General features: G+C 51.8%; 1 protein-coding gene across 1 annotated transcript in view; it reads right to left on the reverse strand.

Annotated features, from left to right (window-relative positions):
• The window catches only part of Ttyh2 (tweety family member 2), a 45,772-nt gene extending 26,372 nt beyond the window's left edge, over positions 1-19,400 (reverse strand). Inside the window, exons 1-3 of the mRNA XM_052196160.1 lie at positions 19,202-19,400; positions 8,829-9,001; positions 4,255-4,366 (exon numbers count right to left, since the gene is read on the reverse strand). Of these exons, the coding sequence (XP_052052120.1) occupies positions 4,255-4,366; positions 8,829-9,001; positions 19,202-19,330 (414 nt within the window). The 5' untranslated portion in view covers positions 19,331-19,400. The remainder of the gene's footprint in view (positions 1-4,254; positions 4,367-8,828; positions 9,002-19,201) is intronic.
• Positions 19,401-20,875: the final 1,475 nt, after the last annotated feature.

Genomic DNA, 20,875 nt, shown 5'->3' on the forward strand with positions numbered 1-20,875 from the left:
GTCTATGCAGACAGAAATGAAAGGATGTGGCTGAGGGTATCCTTGAGAGGTCCTAGCCAAGGAATAAGATGCAGCTTACACTGCAAAGGACATTCTCTCTTCGCCACAGCCTAACAGCTGTCTGAGCAGAGCCTGCATGTCGGCAGTTGAGGGAAGGGCTTTATTTCTGTGTTATTTTGTTCTCAGTCAGGGTCTCACTAATTGCCCAGGCTTTCCTGGAACTGGCTATGTAGTCCTGTAGACCTTGAATCTGAGATCATCCTGCCCCAGCCCCTGGAATAGCTGGGCCAGCAGGACTGTGCTACCAGGGTCAGGCGTTGATCCTTAGACACTGTCATACACAAACAGCTGGAAGAAGAGCAGGTGCCTTGATAATCCCTACCCAGCAGCCTTGGCTTGAGGAGGAGACAGAAGCCATGGATTCGGGGAGTCATGAAAACTGGCCAACTGGAGTGAAGAGCAGCCCAGATGACACATAATAAGGAATACCTTGGGGTTATCGATAGAAAAGTAGATTCTGATAGCAGAAAGGGTAGATATCTGCCCAGCTCTTGTGCTGGTTAAGGTTTATTGTAAATAGAAATGTCGTATGTGTTGTCTTTTATCTGGAAACTAAATGGTCAAAGGTGGGATAGAAATCCTGGATTGGGATTAAAAATTTCTACAACACTGGCTCCCACAGCCTGCAAGAGAAAATCCCTGAAGAGGGGCAGAGGAGGTGGGCACAGCAACAAAGCCCACAGGAGCACACTCTGAGCTCGGGGAATCATGGGAACGTCACATCACTATTGCAGCTTTTCATGCCTTCCCTACACCGTGACTTCCTGATTCTGGAACAGACACTGCCTCTCTGTCAGAGTGTGTGCTGGCAACTCTTCCTGGGCAACTCTTCCTGTTTTCTGGCTTCTGCTGGGTTCTTAGGAGCTGGTTCAGAGACACCAAGATACAGATAAAGACTGGGCTCAAAGGCTCAAGTCCGTAGAATCCTAACAATCCTAACAATCGGGAGGCTGAGGCTGGAGGATGACCTTGAAGTCAAAATCAGACTGAGCAACTATAGAGCTCTTATCTCAAAACAAAACAAACAACCCCCCCCCCCCAGGCTTTTAGGGATGCAGGCCTTTAGGAGGCAGAGGCAGGTGGATCCCAGCAGAATGAGTTCCTGGACAGCCAGGATTCCACAGAAAAACTATCTCATAAAACTAAAAACAAAACAAAACAAAAAGACAAGCCAAGAATGGGGACATAAGCTCATTTGGTAGAATGCTGGCCTAGCATGCAGGAGGTCCTGGCTTAGAGCCAAAGCATCCAACAGACTGGGTGTTGTACTGAACACTATAATCCCAGCACTCAGCAATGAGGCAGAAGGACCAAAGTTCAAGGTCATCCTTGGCTATTCAGAGAGTCTGAGGCCAGTCTGAGCTATCGCAGTCTCAAAAACCAAACATAAAGAAAACAAGTCCCTCCCACAAACAAAACCCCAAGGGGGAAAAAACAGAAACAAAAAACAGAAGTTAAGATTGTAAGGAAGAAGCCTGGCAGTGGGGCCAGGCGGCGGAGGTGGCGCACGCCAGTAATCCCAGCACTCTGGGAGGCAGAGGCAGGAGGATTTCTGAGTTCAAGGCCAGCCTGGCCTACAGAGTGAGTTCCAGGACAGCCAGGGCTACCCAGAGAAACCCTGTGGGAGGTGGGGGGTGGGGGGCGTGGGGTTGGGGGGGAGAAAAGTCTTTAAGGATAGGGGTGTAGCTTTCAAATTGCGGTCCCCAGGCCAGTAGCTTCACAAAGGAGCTCATTAGACATGCAAATTTTCATCTAGCCTCAGTAAACAGGGCGGGGCCTGGTGCCTTAGGCTAACAAGCACTCTAGGAGATTATGATGCAAGTTGCTTCAGCAGGAGAACCTCTGGGAGGGATCAACAGGTCAGGTCACCGGTAGAGCGGATCAAGAGGAACACAGTCTCAGATTCAAGGAGGCAGTGGGAGGAGGGCCTGAGGCCTGGGCTCAGTGTTCTTGCTGGTTTCTCCACCCAGCACTTTCCCATAAACCTACTATGGGCTCTGGATGGTGGGGGTTTCTAGCCTAGAGAGGCTCATACAGAGGGTCCTTGGCCTTTGTGTTTGGGGGCAGCCCTGGAAGGGCCTCCAGTTAACCATGTGGCTGCTAGATCTGGGCTCCAGAAGGGCCCAGCTTTAAGATCTGGGCTGCTGGGTGAGTCTCCATCCTGACTCTGCCACCCATAGCCTCCCAAAGCCCCAGCATCTCCACTTCACTGCGATTGCAGTAATTATTATAATGACACCATTATCTTAATCCCCTAGGGAGAGAACACTCTATAGTTTACCAGGCACTTTCGCTGGTGGTAATTCACCTGAAGCCATTTAGCCATTTACCTGCAATTTGGACCCCACCCCTTAGATGGGGGAGGGGAAGGCCCTCTAAAGATCTAGCCATCTTCTGGTAGGCCTTAGGCCTGAGACTGTCTGGGTACCCACCTCTTAGATAAGAAGGGCATACACTTCCAGGAGCTGGCAGCTCCTCCAAGAAGCCCCCGGGACAATTAGCCTACATTTCAGCAACAGCCAGATGGTAGGGGGCTGTCTCCAGGGACAGGGTGAGGCTGAGGTCACACAGCCAAAGGTCCGAACCTGGCTCAGGAGGGCTGGGGGCAGGGCTAGAAGCTTGTTCCTAGATACCAGCAAGTTCCTCCCCAGAGATAAAGACTGAGTTTTCCCAACAGTGAAGGTCACAGCTCTGAGGCTTTTCAGCACACCGGCTTCTCCCACCAAGGCCGACGGTGGCTGGGGACAGAGAAACAGGGCAATGCCAAACAGGCAGAATGTGTCCTTGGGGGCTTGGTCCCCATCAGAACAGAGTTAAATAAGAGTTCCCAGGGACCACCTCCCACAAATACTGAGCGGGCAGCACAGCCTGTCATTTTAAGGTGAGAGCTCCTGTCCCTGCCCCCTCAGGAGCTGAGGGAAGGATTAGATCCCCAGAGGAGCTTACAGGAGCATGTGGGAGGACCAGATGAGGGTGAATCCTCCGTAGGAGGATGCCAGGTCGCCAGTTCCTGGAGTTAGGGCTGGCAAATCAAATGTGCCTTTTGCTAGGACCTGTCTATTCTGGAGGGACCTGGTCTAAAGAGGGTCAGATGCCCAAGGACTAGTTTCCCTAAAATATGCATTTGGCCTTCCCCACCAGAGTCCTCAGGACACACCAGTCCCTGTCACAAGACCACCTAGAAAATCAGCAGCAAGCACTGGCGCTTCACAAAAGTGAGAGGCAGAGGAAGCCAGGGGTGAAGAGATGAGGCCAGAGATAGTGCCACTGATCCCACAGTCCCAAGACACACAGCTGGGTTTGTGAGATTTCTTCCCAACCCCTGTATGTGTGTGTGGGGGTGGGGCTTGGGGGAGGTCTTCCATTGTTTCTAAAGACTTATCACCTAAAACAATTATTTTTTTGGCAGGGCCTATAACCACCATGCTTGGTCTCTAGGTTCTTTCCCTCTTTTGATACATGGATCAGAACTCTGTATAAAATTAGAGCTAATACTTTTTTTTTTTAAAGCCACGTTCAGGACTGAGGATGTAGGTCAATTGTCTGGTATGTATGAGGCTTAGGATGTAGGAGGATGTAGGTCAATTGTCTGATATGTATGAGGCTTAGGGTTCAAACCTCAGCACTGCATATACAAGGCATAGGAATGCACGCATGCCCATAAGCATCAGGTCATTCCCCGAGACATTAAGTATAGAGTTCAAGGTCAGACCCTGTCTCAAATGAGCAAATAATCAACCCATACCCAGCACGCTACAGTGGCAGTGTTTCCACACTGGGTATGCAGAGGCAAGAACATCATGGAAAGTTCCAGGTGAGTCTGGTCCACACAGTGGGTGCCAGGCTAGTCAGGACTACACAGTGAAACCTCTTGCTTTAAACACAATTAACAACAGAAGAACTCCAGAACCCATGTTCGAGGTCTCCTTTAGGGAAGGGTAAGTGATCAGATGTTCTGCAGACCGACGGGGATCTGATGGGGCTGAGCTGCTCTGAAACCTCTCTTGGCTGGGACATAGAAACTGTGTTTGTCTTTGGCAAGGCAGCGGCTCAGAAGGCAGCCCGGCCCACAGCATCCATCACACAACTCGACAGGGTGCAGCTGGGCTCCTGAGATCTGACTGGCACCCTTGTTCCGGCCTCGCTGATCTCATGGGCTGTGCCTGTGCCCAGCCACCTGCCCACAATCCTTACCAGCTCGTCCATTCCAGAGAAGGTGTGGTTTGCGTTGTCCAGGGAGTAGATCAGCTGGTGCACCCCATCATTGGTCTCGCTGTTTCCATAGAAACCAACGCCCACTGCAGCACTAGGAGCAAAACCCCAAACAAGGGTTAGGGGTGATACCCAGAAGAGAATACACTTACCACTCTGTGTGTGCGAGAGGTGTGTAGTGTGTTCTCACCAAACTCACGTAGGTCCTCATGTATACTATCTATACAGCAAACAGGTTATTCCCGATTTCCTCAGTCCATAAGTATTGCTAATCTATAGACTGAGGACTGAACCCAAGACTACAGGTGTGCCAGGCAAACAATCTACTACTGAGGTTCAGTCCCAAGCTTGCACTAATCTTTTTTAAAAAGGTTTCTATACTCAGGTGGTGGTGGCACACGCCTTTAGTTTCAGCACTTGGGAGGCAGAGGCAGGTAGATCGAGGCCAGCCTGGTCTACAGAGTGAGTTCCAAGGCAGACAGCCAGGGCTGTTACACAACAAAAAAACAAAACAAACAAACAAAAAAAAAACACCAAGTTTTTAGGGCTGTAGAGATGGCTCAGAGGTTAAGAGGACACTGCTTGTTTCCAGCATTCAGACAGCAGTCCACAACAGTGATAAACTAGTTCCAGGGGGACCTGACTTCCTCTTCTGGTCTCCACAGGCACTGTATGCACAGAGTGCCTGGACACGCATACAGGCGCTATGCATAAAATAAAGAAATAAATCTTCAAAAAATAATTTTTAGAGTAATTTTAGGCTCAAAGCAAAATTGAGCAGGGGCAGAATTCCTCTAGTTGTGTGCAGTCCTCAGCATGAACTCCTTCATGAGGCAGAGTCCTGGCTACGACTGGTAACCCAGTCAGAACATGGGGACCATCCAAGCCCAGTGTGCACAGGGATCACTCTTGGTTAAAATTCTAGAGGTCTGGACACACCGTGTCAGATATTTACCATCACAGCAGACCCTGCCTTAAACCCCCCTGCACTCTGCCTATTCCTCTCCCCCTCTTCTCCGACCCCAGGTCTTACAGTCTCCATGGCCTTTTCTAGAATGTCCTACAGCTGCAGTCACAGCATCCAGCCCCTTCCCATCAGGGTCAGGTCATTTGCCTGAGTGACAGGCATCCGAGGTTCCCAATGTCTTTCATGGCTCCCTGGGACGTTTCCTTTTCAGTACTGCATAATATTTCATTGTCTGAATGGATGCGTTTGTTTATTCACTCAGCTACGGAAGGGTATCTTTTACTTGGTTGCAGGTTTGGGGAATTGTGAGTAAAAGCCCCCCGCAATGGCCACAGTGTGGGCTTTTGACTTTAGCTAAGGAGCTTTATTCTGGGACTTGGCATGAGGGAAGGAGATATTGCCTAAGGGATATTGAGAAGGTTAAGGACCACCCAGAGAGACCCAGCAGAAGCCTGAGGGTCCTGGCTGATTACGTACTTCTGAAAGACATACAACTGCAGGCAAGCCTGGGGATTATAACTCTGGTGGCTCTGGTGGAGCCCTGTGATCTGATTTGACACACCCAGTCCCAACCTCCAGGTTCCCTGACATGGTCAAGACTGCCAGACTCTCACACCCTGTTTTCTCTAAATATTCCTGATCTAGTCCTCTACGTCGAGTTTTAGCTTCTGGCAGGTTCTCTCTTACAGAGCTGAAAAGACACCTACCTGCCTCGTTTAACCCAGAACCCACTGGGTCCTGAGTCAGCTTCCGGGAGGCTGGAACAAGTCTCCAACTCTGCCACAAACTGCATCTGATATCTTAGGCGTCCCCTTTGTCACCTCTTGCCTTCTGCTCTCTGAGACAGACACATGAGGCAGGGTCTCATGTATCCCCAGCTGGGTTTGACATGCCCCATGTAGCTGAGGATGACCTCGAACTCCTGACCGCGTCTCCACATCTCCCTGGGATTGCAAGCTTAGGACACCACGGCTAGTTTCCAAGGTTACTCTTTAGTTGGGACTGAGCAGTACGTGGGGCTTCTCTCTCTCTCTCTCTCTCTCTCTCTCTCTCTGTGTGTGTGTGTGTGTGTGTGTGTGTGTGTGTATGGGTGTGAGTTCCCCACACCGGCCCGCCCTCATGCCCTCCCTGACATCATGGTCAGTAAACATCCCCTCCCAGGATTTTCTCCTCAGGAACTGTCAAGCTCAGTCTCTCCTCTTTCCTATTGATTTTAACCAAAAGCCAAACGTGAAGTCCATCTGTATGAAATTTCATGCTTGGCTTGACTCCAACATTCCAGTCTGGGTAAATCATCCGCATCCTAAATAAACTCTGTCATCCCTCATAGTCCACTCGGTCCACCCCTCAGGGATCACAAGGCCAATCAGTAGGCTTCCCAAGTTCTCATCCATAACACTAACTCAGGAAAAGGTAAATGTGAGAGGGCACACGCATGCATGCACACACAGAGACACACACATGCACACACTAATGCCCTTCCTCCCTCCCTCCCTTCTTTCCTTCCTTCCTTGAGATAGCTGTAGCTTGGCTGTCCCAGAACTCAATTACCACCATGCTCAACTCTGGTCAATATTGTTAGCGTTCAACCAATATCAGAACGCACAGACCATCGCTCTGTCCACCCTTCTTCACAGTGTCACTGGAAATGCCACGTGCATGGCCAAAACACTCACATGGGAAAAGCGTGCTTTAGAAAAAAAAAAGGCAACCGGGCGTGGCGGGTACCGGGCGTGGCATTACAAAGTTTAACCTCGGCACTCGGGAGGCAGAGGCGGGTGGATCTCTGTGAGTTCAAGGCCAGCCCGGTCTATAGATCGAGTTCCAGGACAGCCAGGGCTACACAGAGAAACCCTGTCTTCAAAAGCAAAACAAAACGAAGAGCTCTGGCTGCTCTTCCAGAGGACCTAAGTTTGACTCTCAGCAGACGCATGGTAGCTCACAACAGTTGTATGTAACTTCAGTTCCAGGGGCTCCAGCCCCTCTGGTCTCCACAAGCAGCGGGGACATGTGTGGTGCATTGGCATACACCAGGCAAGACATCCACACATATGAAATAAAGGGATTAAAGGCGTGAGGCTCCACCGCTGTTTGTGGCGGTTCTCCTTGGATGCTGGATTAGCCAGCATTGAACGGTTACGGTTACTGTCTTACCCTGATGGTATTCACACCTGCCAACAGGCTTCTCTAGCGGCAGGCCTCCAGGGAATGTAGGAGCGCCTGCAGTTTTCTGAGGATCACTGCATCGGATCAAGCACTGCTGGTGTGTGTTTTGTGGTCCTACCTCTCCCTGGCCTCTCTGTAATGCCTCACACACCAGGAAGAGGGGTTTTAGTACCCCATTTCTTCATGGGAGTCTAGGAGTCAGATGGCTCCCTGTCCTGCCCCCCAGGGGCTGGAACTCTTTCCTCTAGGCCCTGGCTCCAGCCCCAAGTTTCTCCCCTCCCCCTCCCTTGTTTGCTGTTTAAGGGTAGCCTAACTTTTGGCTTCAGTAAGCCCCACACTCCTAGCAAGAAGAGATCACAAACATGTTGTTGCACCCCATCTTGGCCAAAAGACTGAGAAACAATGAATGAATAAATTGTAATGGAAAGATATGAACTGGGCAGGGTGCACATGTCTTTTAATTCCTGCTCTCTGGAGGCAGAGGCAGGCAGATCTTTTAGTTCAAAGCCAACCCAGTCTACAGAGTGAGTTTCAGGACAGCCAGGGCTACACAGAGAAACCCCGTTTCAAAACACCCAAAAGAAGAAGAAGAAAAGAAGAAGAAGACGAAAATGAAGAAGACGACGACGATGAGGAGAAGGAAGAAGAGGAGGAGGAAGACAAAGAAAAGGAGGGAGGGGAGGGAAGGAAGGGGTGAGGAGGGGAAGGAAGAGAGGGAGAAGAAGAAAGAAAAGAAAAAGAATGTTCAAGAGTAAGGTGACCCTCATGTAGACTGGAACCCAAGATCTTCAGACAAGCAGCAAGGGACTCTTACCCTAGAGGGTAGCCACACCCTTCAACACCTCCAGGGGGCACTAAGCTTTAGGAAAAAGTCCTACAGATATAGAAACAAGAAAAATACACCAACTACAGCACACAGAGCTAGCATACTCATGGCTGGGTGCTGGGTGCTGGGTGCTGGGTGCTGGGTGCTAGATGCTGGGTGAGTGGGGCTCTCACACAGTGCTGGGAACCCTCATTCCTCAGTCAGAGTGAAGGGGAAGATCTACCCATGGGCACTAAAGTTCCTGATCCCACAAGACATGGGAAGCAACTGGGGCCAACTTCTGCTCTTGCAGACCCCGGTCGGCAGTGGACGCAGATAGTGGTGTAGAGAAAAGAAATGCCCGCTGTCCACCTGGTCAACTCAGGGATGGACCCATTTGGCTGTCAGGCCTGGGCCTCTTAGAAGGTTTGGGGGGGCACTATGCCGACCCCCATCACCACACTAGAGACAGATTCCCCATGCTTGGCTAAAAAAGGGACAGTGTTCATTTGGACGACAGGTTGTTCTTCCAGGTGTTAGCTTGGAGTGAATGTGACTAGGCACTGATGAGGGGTGTCATAGCCACAGGCTAGCTTTCCCTGGACATAGGACACTCACCAGCAGAGGAGCCCAGCCACCACCGCAGTCCAGGTCACGCAGCATGAGTCCGGCTGCTTGGTCTGCACGGTGTGGTCCTGCCGGCAGCAGCACGTGCACACCAGGTAAATGGCGAGGAAGATGAGGTTCAGGCCCAGGCCAATGGCAGCCAATACCCCCAGGAAGAGCAGCGACTGTAAGAGAGACAGGCTGTGTCAGCTTCTAGCCCAGCAGTGGGGGTGGGTGGGAGTGGGGGTGGAGGGGTGGGGTTGGGGGGAGTCCTAGGAACTGCATAGCATCCTTATGCCCAGCCCTCTAGACAGCCTGCCCTACATTTGGGTGGAGATGGCAGAATAACCGACAAACTCAGCATGGGAAGGGTTGGTGGGGGGAGTGGGGACAGGTGCCTCGGATTATCAAGCTCAGCAGGATCTAGAATTTGCCAGAAGACAAATCTCCAGACACTGTGTTCGAGAGACTCTAGATTAGAAGTGGGGAGATCCACCGGAAATGTGGGAGAGATCATCCCGGTCTGGAGTTCTATACAAAAGAGAAACGAAGCTGAGTATCAGTACTCAGTCCTGTTCCCCCGACTGCTGGGCTGTGTGACCAATGGCTTCACACAGCCCACGATGGAGGCAGTCCGGGCCAGGCCTGATGACAAGCCCTGAGCCACTCAGGAGAGCCGGGAAGACCTGCAGGCTGCAAACAGGGCTGTGGACCTATGGTCACAGGGTGCAAAAGAGACTGGGCGGTGAAACTAAACGTCGGGGCCAAGTGAAACTAAGCTGAGACTCCTAAGGATCATGGATGCTACCACACCTAGGTCCCACCGTGCCAGACCAGCCTTGCTATGCCAAAGTGGAATGTGCCTTTTCTGGGTGCCGGGGCTCTCCGGAGTCCTTAGAAGTCAGTTCTGTGCTCAAGGGTGAGAGAGGAGATAGGGTGGATGATCCTTATGTGTCCCTTGCTGCATCCTGCCAGGGACAGCTGACCCGAAATGCCAGTGGTAGGAGGCAGGACAGACTGTTGAGGGTGTGTGTGGGGAATACCTCTTTAGGCCCTTCCTAGTAGGTCAGAGTTTTCAACAGGAGCTGTTGTCTGTCGGGAGGCCCAGGTGTCCCCCTCCACTGTATCTTCCAATCCCTTGATTTGGCCAGATGGACACCAGATGGCTCTGGGATCAGTGGCTGCCAGCCAGAGCTGGACCTGGCTCTAAGTCAGGCTCCTGAGCTGACAGCCTCCTGGCTTCCCATGAGGCCTCGGTGTTGCCCTCACCCAAAGTCCAGTGTCCCAGGGGGCGGGGGAGGAGGGTCACTCTCCCTAGATCTTTGGTCAGGGAACCTGTGTGGGTGGTAGTGATCATCAGCGTATGAGGCCACAGGAAACCAAGGTCTGAGAGAGAGTAAGCTGTATGCAGGGCAGGCACAGGGAGGTGACCTGCATCACAGAGGCTGGTGGCTGCGGGCTGGGTAGACTGTATGGAGGTGACTCCTGTGGGTGGCTGCCCTGTGGGTGCCTATCCCTGTGAGGATGCAGGCAGCCTATGGGGCCTCTGACTTGGGCTGTCCTGATGCTAACCCTGATTGGACAGGCTTCTCGGTCTTAGGGACAAATCTGGAAGTCACAGGTTAGCTGCGAGGACATGGGAGATGTCTCATGTCACTTAGCACATGGCTTCCACTTCCACCTGAGCAACACTCAAGCGTGGAAGGGGCCTCTTCCTCCTCCTCTTCCTCCTCTTCCTTCTTCAGAGAGGTGGAAGGTGGGTGGCAGCTCTGAGCACAGCATCCTCCACAGTCCCCAGGCGAGGCAGGGGGCCTGGACTACTCAATAGCACACCTGTCTCTTAGAATGACGTCAAGAGGCTCCTGTCCAATGAGGTGGTGGGAAGTCACTGGTTACCTCCCTGGAAGGCTGGGGGCGGGGAGCTTTAGAGGCTCACTACACAAAGTCACCATACTACAAGCTGGCCTCTGACAGAAGCAGGATACCTCCCTGGAGCTGGAGAACAAGTCAGACCCTAAACGCCCACCCTGGGCCAAGCCCACCACAGTTGGAACTAGGAGGAGCTGAGGCTGCGGTAGAGAAGGTGGAGTGCTTGCTTGGTAAGCTGGAAGGCTGGGTTTCCATCCCCACGCTACGTAAGACTGAGCATGGTGGTGCGCACCTAAGTGGTCCCCACTTAAGGGGACACCTAGGTCTCCTGACTAATGATGGTTCCCTTTGAAAACCCTGAGCTGGTAGGTTGGCCAACCTGAAGAGGCTGGAGGATCAGAAGCTTAATGTCATCTTAGTCGGAGCCATGTGAGACCCTGTTTCAAAAATCAACAATAAGAGCTGGAGAGATGGCTCAGTGGCTAAGAGCACTGACTGCTCTTCCAGAGGTCCTGAGTTCAATTCCCAGCAAACACATGGTGTCTCACAACCGTCTGTAATGGAATCTGATGCCTTCTTCTGGTGTGCCTTAATACAGCTACAGTGTACTATACACACACACACACACACACACACACACACATATATATATACATATATATATGTATGTATAAAATAAATCTTTTTTAAAAAATCAACAATAAGCAACAGTGTGGTGGCCTGAATGAAAATGGCCCCAACAGGCCAATGGAGAGAGTGGCACTATTTGGAGGTGCAGCCTTGTTGGAGTGGGTGTGGGTGTGGCCTTGTTGGAGGAAGTGTGTCACTGGAGTGTGGGGCTGTGGGCTTTGAGATTGCAGAAGCTCAAGTCAGTCTCTCTCTCTCTCTCTCTCTCTCTCTCTCTCTCTCTCTCTCTGCTGCCTGCTCATCCAGATGTAGAACTGTCAACTCCTTCTCCAGCACCACGTCTGCCTGTGTGCTACCATGATTCCCACCGTGATGACAATGGACTAAGCCTCTGAGAGCCCTGATGAAACATTTTTTTAAAGAATTGAGATGGTCATGGTGTCTCTTCATAGCATTGAAATCCTGACTAGGACAAATGACAACAGAATCCCAAAGAACCAAACCAGGCTAGAGATGGCCCCATGCCAACTTAACTCCTCAAAGTGTTTTCAAGTGCAGAAGCAACAGATTAATGCCAACAGAGGTTAACAATCTTCCCCCCAGCAGCTTAACTTCTTTAAACTGACCCACTCAGCGGGCCCAACACACAGAGCCTTGCGGGTGCAAATGTCACTGTTGGGTCCCCACAGCACCCTGCATTCTTGGTATCCCCGTCCTGTAAGTGCTGGGATGGTAGGTGTGTCCCACCACACCCAGCTCTAGAAATGACACTCTGTGTCCAGGCATGGTAGCACACATCTGTGTTCATGATCTTAGCAATCAAGAAGGTCAGGCCAGCCTGGACTCCAGAACGAGATCCTGTTTCCAAAACCTAAAAATAAGCCCCACTCTCTTCTCACAGACTTTGAAATCCCACCGCTAAGAAGCAGGTCTCTGCTCTGGATGACTTGTAAGGCACCGTGCTTCCAGACACACTGTGACCCAGCAGTTCTGCCTCACGGGAAGGAGGGTGTGTGTGTCTCCCTATAAGGTTCACATACACTTAGATCCATACTCAGTCAGTCAGTCCAGCAGCGGTCACCAAACACTGGAAACAGTGCAGGTGATCATTAAACACACACGCCATGTGCGGTAGCCATATGACGCAATGCTGCAGAGGGCAACCGCTGCCACGTGTCATGTGGGTAAATCTAACAGCAATGACGGGGTAGCAGGGACAGGTTGTATGTATATGCAGTGCAGTCGGAGAGGACCACCGTGCCAGTGGAGATGAGGCTGATGAGGCCGACGCAGCAGTCAGTGCCTTGCGTGGTCCAGGGTACACCTTGACTGGGATCATGTGCTCAGGCCGGGCAGGCACTATCATGCTCAGTGTCAAGAGGAGGTGCGACATTAGAGCTGAGGGCTGTGGGGACGGCTCGGAGGCAAAGATATTTGCTGTCAAGCATGGGGACTTGTGATTGGGTCCCACGTCCTATATAAAAGGCTGCGTAGACTCTGCTCTCCCTCTGCTCTGTCTGTCTCTCATACATCACACACACACACACACACACACATACACACACACACACACACACACTTCTGTAACCCCAGAACAATGGAGGGAAGACAAGAAGGATGATTGTTGGCCCCTAGTCTACCTCCATGCACAGTGAGAAACCCTGTCTGAAGAGAATAAGGCCAGGCAAAATACAGCCAGACACCTGATGTCTTCTTCTGTCTTCCATGTATGAATAAACATGTGCACCTGCAAACACGTATGTGTATCGGCCACACACACACACACACACACACTTTTTAAAAATAAAAGCAACCAACTCAGCTGAAGCACGGGCATGTTCCAGTAAGTTATTATGAATAAATATGTAGTTTACATTTTTATTATTTATTTGTTTATCTTATGTGTGGGGTCACACACATGCCACGGCTCTAGTGCCGGGGTCAGAGGGCAGCTTTAGGTAGCCGATTCTCTCCTTATGCAATGTGGGGCCTGGGTATTGAATTCAGGCTTGGCAGCAAGTGCCTTTCCCCTGAGCCATTTCACCAGCCCTTGAACGTATTTTCAGTAATGACCTACGCTGCCAAACTACCTTCACTCCCTGGAGGGTCTCCTCTGTGTTGACCCCAAGCAGAAGGAACCCTAAGAGATGTCCCCACTCGGGTGGGAGACGGATGAGACCCGTGGATTGCCTTTCTGGTCTCTGCAAACCTGCTCCACCAGCTCTCCATGGCTGGCTCCCAGATTTCCGATTTGTAGAATTTGTGAGCCTAGATTTCCTGTGGAGCACTCAGAACTCCTGCTCCCCAGGTCCTCTGGACAGCCCTGGGTCTGAGCCCTTCTCAGACCAGGCAGTCAGCCTCAGCTAGGTCACTGGTAACACAGGCCAGTGCCCCTTGCAGGAAGCAGATGGGGGTGGGGCTTGTTACCTGCTCACCCCAAGAGCCCTAAACAACTGAAGGATTAGCGCTGGGAGCTGAGTTGTCAGTGGACCTAGGGCCAAGGGAACAAAGGGAAAGGAAGGTAGGAAGAGAGGGAGTGAGGGGAAACAAGAGGGTCTCCTGCAACTCACTGTCACCTACTGCTCTAAAGAGTAGGTGACACTATGTCTCTGTTCCTAACCAGTGCACATGGATGGGATGGGAGGGGGAATGGGAGAGGGTGGAGAATTCTGCTCATACACCCTCAAGCAATGGCCAGAGCTTAGAAAGGCCAGTCTCCACATCACCCCAGCCTCCTACTGCCCCACCCCCACCCCCACCCGTCCCAGCACCATGCCCAAACTTAGCCTCTCTGACATCAAAGCCCCTTCAGTTATTTCTGTTTTATCATTGGCAATCCAGGCCACCTTGGCACTCAGGCACGGGGGACAGCAGTGGCCACCGTAGACAGACCCCTCCCCCCCCCAAGGTAGTACAGATGGCAATTTGAGTGGTGTGCCAGCCTCTGGTTGAGGCAGGGGGCCTATCCCCATGCTCTATAGGGAGAACGCCACCTTGAAGCCCGGGAAGGGTTAACTCCTTGGGGAACTGGCGTGACAGCCCGATGACCATGACTCTCCCAAGTTCAGATGTAATGAACGGGCTTCCTCATTCTGACCTTGACTCTTTTCCCATGGGGCTGAGCTCTAAAGCCTGCTTTTCCCTCCGATCTGCCTCCAGCTCTTTTCCCAGAATTCCATACTCTGTCCTCAATGCACTCGGTCTGGTCAAAAAGATAGAATCCATAGCCCATGCTGGCCCCAACTCCTTATGCAGCCAAGAGTGACTTTTTGCTTGTGGTTATTTCATTTTATTAAGTTGTTTTTTTTTTTGTTTTTGTTTTTTTTTTGTTTTTTTGTTTTTTAACGGCAGGGGTCTCCCTACAGCCCTGGCTGTCCTGAACTCACTATGTAGACCAGGCAGGTCTAGAACTCACAAAGATCCACTGGCCTCTGCCTCTCAAGTGCTGGGATTCCAGGCGTGTGCCACCACACTCAGGTTCATATGGTCCTGGGGATGGAACTGGGGGCGTTGTGCATACTAGGTAAGTATTCACAACAGAGCAACATCCTCTCAGCCTCTGGACACTGAGACTCAAGAAAATCCAAGCCAAACCATGACAATGAACTCCCCCTGTACCTCCTCTTCCATGGCCTGCAGAAGGCCTTAGATGTTCTGTCCTCAGATCCAACAGGAAGTCCTATGGACATGACATCATCAGAGTCTGGCCTCCCCTGAGTAGCTGGTGGATAGTGAGGGTAATAATAATTCCCCAGATAAGGAGGGAACTGAAGTGACTTCTCTGAGAGACACAGCTCAACCTTGTAACTTTCTAACTGTCCTCAGGGCTGCCCACTGGGCGCCTAGCCAGCTAGAGCCTCCTCCTCAAGCAGGGATTACAGTGTCAGCTACCTGCTTCCCACTGTGAGCTCCTGAGGCCTTTTACTAGATCTCTGAAGCAGGGATCACCTCCGACTTCCAGGCTTGCTCTCCAGTCAAAGGAGATGAGACCTGGGATGGGGATCCAGGCCGTTTCCTGCTACAGACACCGAGCCCAGCAGAATTCCCCGTCTCCAGCCCTGCCTGCCTCTGCCGGGCCCACAGCCACTTCCTGCAAATGGTTGGGGATGTGGAGGCTTCCTGAGGACTCAGGATCAGTGGGAGAGAGGATGAGGAAGACCAACTATCAGGGGACTAGGAACTTCCCCTGTGCCCGAGAACCCCAGGCAGAGAGCAGGAACAGGGACACACAACCGCAGTTCCACGCTGTAGGGTGCGAAGGTGAATAGATTGCCAGGTGGAAACCAGCCTCAACTACACAGGGAGACTTTGACTCAAAAATAAATAGTGAATAAATAAAATAAAAAGGAGGGATCAAGTCGGGCGGTGGTGATGCACGCCTTTAATCCCAGTACTTGGGAGGCAGAGGCAGGTGGATTTCTGAGTTCAAGGTCAGCCTGGTCTACAGAGTGGGTTCCAAGACAGCCAGAGCAGAGAAATCCTGTCTCTAACACACACACACACACACACACACACACAAAAGGAGGGGTCACTGGGGATGTAGAGTTGGTAAAGTGCTTGTCCCACATGTAGGAAATCCTGGGTGATTCCACCCCCAGCATCTCGAAAACAGGGCTTAGGCGCACACACCCATAATCCTAGCATGTTCGAGGTAGAGGCAGGGATTCAATATTATTATCATCAAGAAGTTCAATATCATCCTTGCTGTGTGGTGAGTTCGAGGGCAGCCTGGGCTACACAAAACCCTGTCTCAAACAAATAACAAGAATAAAAAACAAAACCTTAAACTCAAGGGCTGGTAAGATGGCTCTACAATTAAGAAACACTTGCTGCTCTTGCCCAGGAGTAGGTAGGGTTCAGTTCCTAACACCTACAGGGTGGCTCACAATCTAGTCTGTAACTCCAGCTCCAGGGCATCCAACCTCCTCTTCTGACCTCCGCTGGCCAAACAAAACAAAACAAAACAAAAAACAAAAACAAAAAACCAAAAACAAAAAAACCCTCAGGAAGCAAGCTGAGTCCTTCTTACTCAGGAAAGTTCTGGATCGCAGTGTGTGCTTACCAGGTAGTCAGTTCTCCTAAGCTCTGCTTTGCTTTCTAGGTCCCAAGCACAGAGTTGTCATTCCTTGTGGGACCCTGAAAGGCACCCTGGTTTCCAGTTGAGCTAAGGTGCCTTTCATGGTCCACAATTCCTGTAACCTGACTGCCTACTTCCAAGGCTGTAGGTGCATACTTACACCTGTGCATATGGATGTGCGCATGTGCAGGCACACTTACACACACACACACACACACACACACACACACACACACACACAAGTACATTCATTTGTGCAAATGTACACATACCTAAATACATGCACACACATATATATGCTCAGGAAAACATGCATGCGTGCAAATACACACATACATAAATACATGCACACATATGCTTAGGAGTACATGCATGTGTGCAAACACACACATGCACACACAGGAGTATACGCATGCATGTAAACACACATACATAAATATATGTACACACATAGACACACACATGCCCACACATATGCATACATACATACACACTCGCACACACACACTTTCACATGCATTTTTCACAGTCATCCCCCTCCTCAGGGTCTTTGGCTCTCTTCCTCTCGATTTTATAGGGCACTGTCCTTAGACACCCATCACCTCAGGACCATTTGTCTAATGACTGCATCCCTGAGTCCTGTGATGTCCTTACTGTGAATACTCAGTAGAATAACTCACGGGATACACAGAGATGAGGGAAAAATTCTCATTTGCCTGTAGCCACACAGCCATAGGACTGGAACCCAACTCCACCAGTGGAATGGCAATGCCCCTGCCTCAGATAATCCTCGCCTCAGAGACGCCTCAGCCACTGCTACCCTTGGTGTCATGCCACCAGGCCCTAGCACAACACTCAGCCTCAAATTAAGTTTGCAGAGGACCAAGGCCACTTACAACAGAAGGCACCCAAAGTGACACTGAACTAACCAGCTGTGGAACTCCAGTGCTCGGGAGGAAAGAGACCCCTGGTTAGACAACATGGGAACTCACTGAAATAGGAGTAGCCTTAATTAAATAACACCCAATGCCAGACTTCCGTTAAGACCCACCACACTCATCTCCTGGGTCTTTGCTTCCATTCCTTGCTGAACCAGAATGAGAGCAGGGGTGGGGCAGGTACAGAGGTCATGGGGAAGAGCCGGAGCAAAAGATTTGGGGGTCAGGACCCTGGAAGCAAGGACTTCCAGTGTGGGACTCACCCGCACTACACACCTGCCATCTATCCGTAGACTGGGGTGGGTGGGGTCAGGCTCAGGCTGTGGGGGTGAGGAAGAGCCCAAGTTACCCCTTTGCCAGCCAGGAGGGTCTCCTTGACCCAGCTGAGGGGCTAGATTTCCTCCAGGAGAGAGGAGAAAATATCGTTGGGAGCCAGAGCACAGGATCTGGGCTCTCACCACACCCCCAACACAGCTGTTCAGAAACCATATCCGTCCCCTTTTAAGCACTAGATGAAGGAAGACTCCCTGGTGCTATGCCGGTAGCCACCAGGCCTTGGGGAACAGGCCTTCCTTCCAGGGCCAGACAGGACTGGGGGATGGGGCGGCTGCAGTACCCAGGGGTGACAGTAATAGCACAAAGGGGTCCCATCCTCCCAGAAGAACAGAAATTAACTGCCCAAACCTGCAAGCAGCAGAGCCATTGAAAGTTATAATTAGACTCCGGGGTACTGGCTCTTGGGCCGAGCACAGTGTAGGGATCGGGAGACCCTGGCCTCGGAATGAGGACAATCTGGGAAGGCAAGAAGCCACTCCTGGGTAGTCTAGAGAAGCCCTGCTCAGCCAAATGCCCCACTATGGAGATTAGGACACGGGTGCCAGCCACTGTGGGTCAAAGTCCAACCCGAGCACAGAGCTCTGAACTAATAAGCCTCCTCCCAAGTCGCCTCAGCCCCTGAATCTTTGACCCAGCAGAGGAAACTGACTCAGCCGGGCCGCAGAGGCCGTCGTGGGTTTAACCACGGCTGAGATGGGCTGAGAGACGGTAGCCGGGTCTGGAAAGGAGGTCAGAAGCCTGGACCTGCCCACCAAACCCTCAAGGAAAAGTCCCCTTTCATTAGGGACAATTCAGAAGTATAAGGATAAGGACGGTAGCTGGCCGGGGAACCAAGACCTCAGAATTTCGGGGCCTAGAAAGTTGTAGGGAAGGGACGCCAGAACAGACAGGGCAGGACGTGCTGCGAGATGGGGTGGATCTGAAGCCACCTTCCATCCTTGACTCCAACAGCTGTGGGGTTTTGGCGTCCAAGAGGTTAGTCACCCACGCCGCTTCTTTCAGCCTCGCAGCCTTTGAGAAGAAGCCAAGGCAGAGGTATTGGCAGTGGCTGCGACCCTGCAGGCTGGGGCTGGGGAACTGAGCGCAAAGGACTTCGGAGACTCAAGGCGGTTTCTGCCTAAACTTTTCTCAGGCCATCAGGGCCGGGAGAGAAAACGTCCGGTGTTCTCAGGAGGGGAACTTTGGAGCACCCCTGCGCACTCACACAGCTCGGCCGCCAGTCACCCCGATTTAGATGCCCCACCCCCACTGTAAGTCTTCGGAAGGCTCAGCCCCCGCCTCTCGAGCGCAGCCTCCGCGTCCTTCCTCTTCTTCCCCAGCCTACTCTATTTCAACCTTGCCAGATTTACGGACCCCCGAGGTTTCCAGCTAGGACGAGCGTCCTAGAGAATAGAAAGGGCTCGACTGGGGACTAAGGGGGTCTGAGAAATGCGGAGAGCGCGGGCTGCCGAGGCAAGAGAGAAAGGAGTGGGACCTGGGCGAGCGCGGGCCGGCTCTGGCTCTTACTCTTGAGGGTCGCTCTTGGATCTTGAGCTTACCTCCTGGTAAGTTTCGTCGCCGGGGCTGAAGGTGCTGTCCACTCGCTGCAGTCGCAGGCCGAAGTGCGGAACGCTGTGCAGCCACACGACCCACCAGGGCGCGATGTACTCCACGCGCGCCGCCGGCATGGCTTGCCCAAGCTACAGCCGGTCCACTGCTACTGCCAGCGCCGCTACCACTACCCGGCTCTGGACTTGATCCGGCCCCGCCCCACCTAGACCCCGCCCCATGTCCAGCCCTAGGAGAGGACACGCCCAACCCTGCACGAAGCTCTGCCCAGGTCCCGCCCCCACCTCAGGTCCTGCCCCACCTCTCCTCTTTTGCCTCTTCCTGGACACACACACCCACTCCAGAAATTGGGCTCAAAACCACGCATTGATCCTTGCTATCACATCAGAATAGTGGCCCAGGTTTGATGGTGCATGCCTTAGGATGGGAAGGCAAAAGGGTTAGGAGTTCAAAGGTCATCCTCAGGTCTGTAGTGAGTTGGAGGCCAGACTGGGTTATGTGAGACCTTATCTTAAAGGAAAAAAAAAAAAAGGTTTTGAAAAAAGACTCAAGTGCTAGTGGATAATCTTGGCTTAGGAGACTCATTCTTGTATTTCTATTTATTATTATTTTTTTCCCCAGACTGGGTCTCTTTTTGTTTTGTTTTTTCCAGACAGGGTTTCTCTGTATAGTCCTGGCTGTCCTGGAACTTACTCTGTAGACCAGGCTGGCCTCGAACTCAGAAATCTGCCTGCCTCTGCCTCTCAAGTGCTGGGATTAAAGGTGTGTGCCCCCACTGCCCGGCTGGCCTTGAACTCATGATCCCCTGCCTCTGCCTCCCTGCTCCACCACACAGGGCTTATTTGTTTGTTGAAGTGTTTGGATTAGAACCCATGGCCTCAAGCATGCTAGGCAAGGCTGAGAGCCCTTTAAAGACAGAGTCTAAGATGGGAGGGGGTGGTGCATGCTTTTAGTCCCAGCATTTGGAAGACAGAGGAAAGCAGATCTCTGAGACTATGAGGCCAGCCTGGTCTACAGAGCGAGTTCCACAACAGCCAGAGCTAAACAGAGAAACCTTGTCTTGAAAACTCCAGGTTGGGGCAGAGGAGATAGAGACCAAATTGTCTCGATTGGCTTTGAAACCAGGATCATCCTGCCTTAGCCTTCTAGGGCTGGGATTATGGGCATATGACATCACATCACGAATGACACGATTCACTCTAGATGACTTATTCTAGAATCTACGGTATAAATCGTGGGCACTCGGGGAAGCTTCTGAGCTCCTAGAGGGGAGGGGTGGACAGAAAGAACACAGGAAGGGAGAGCCGCTTACCAAGAGTCAGAGCAGACAAAAGCCCCAAGGCCTTACTGACTTACACTGTGTGGTTGGCAGAACACGTGAAGTCATCATGTGCTAGGTTAGAGGGTATTGGGGGGAGGGCAAGTAAAACAGGGTACAGCAGCACCAGGAGCCATCACTTCAGCAGACCTCTGCAGGCCTTCTGCACACTCCAGAACCTAGCCCCATCACCGCCTTTTGGTTAGAATCAAGTGCCGGGAGCACAGGGGTCTTAAGCAGGAGGTAGGTGGTGGGCAGGTTAAGTGCCAGTGGACACGTTAGGTGGCAAGTCAGGGTCAGGCTTGATTGGGAACAGCGGGGAGTGGGATGGGTGGGGCAGCCAGCT

The sequence above is a fragment of the Apodemus sylvaticus genome, chromosome 10, assembly GCF_947179515.1.
Source record: "Apodemus sylvaticus chromosome 10, mApoSyl1.1, whole genome shotgun sequence".
Taxonomy (NCBI): Eukaryota; Metazoa; Chordata; class Mammalia; order Rodentia; family Muridae; genus Apodemus; species Apodemus sylvaticus.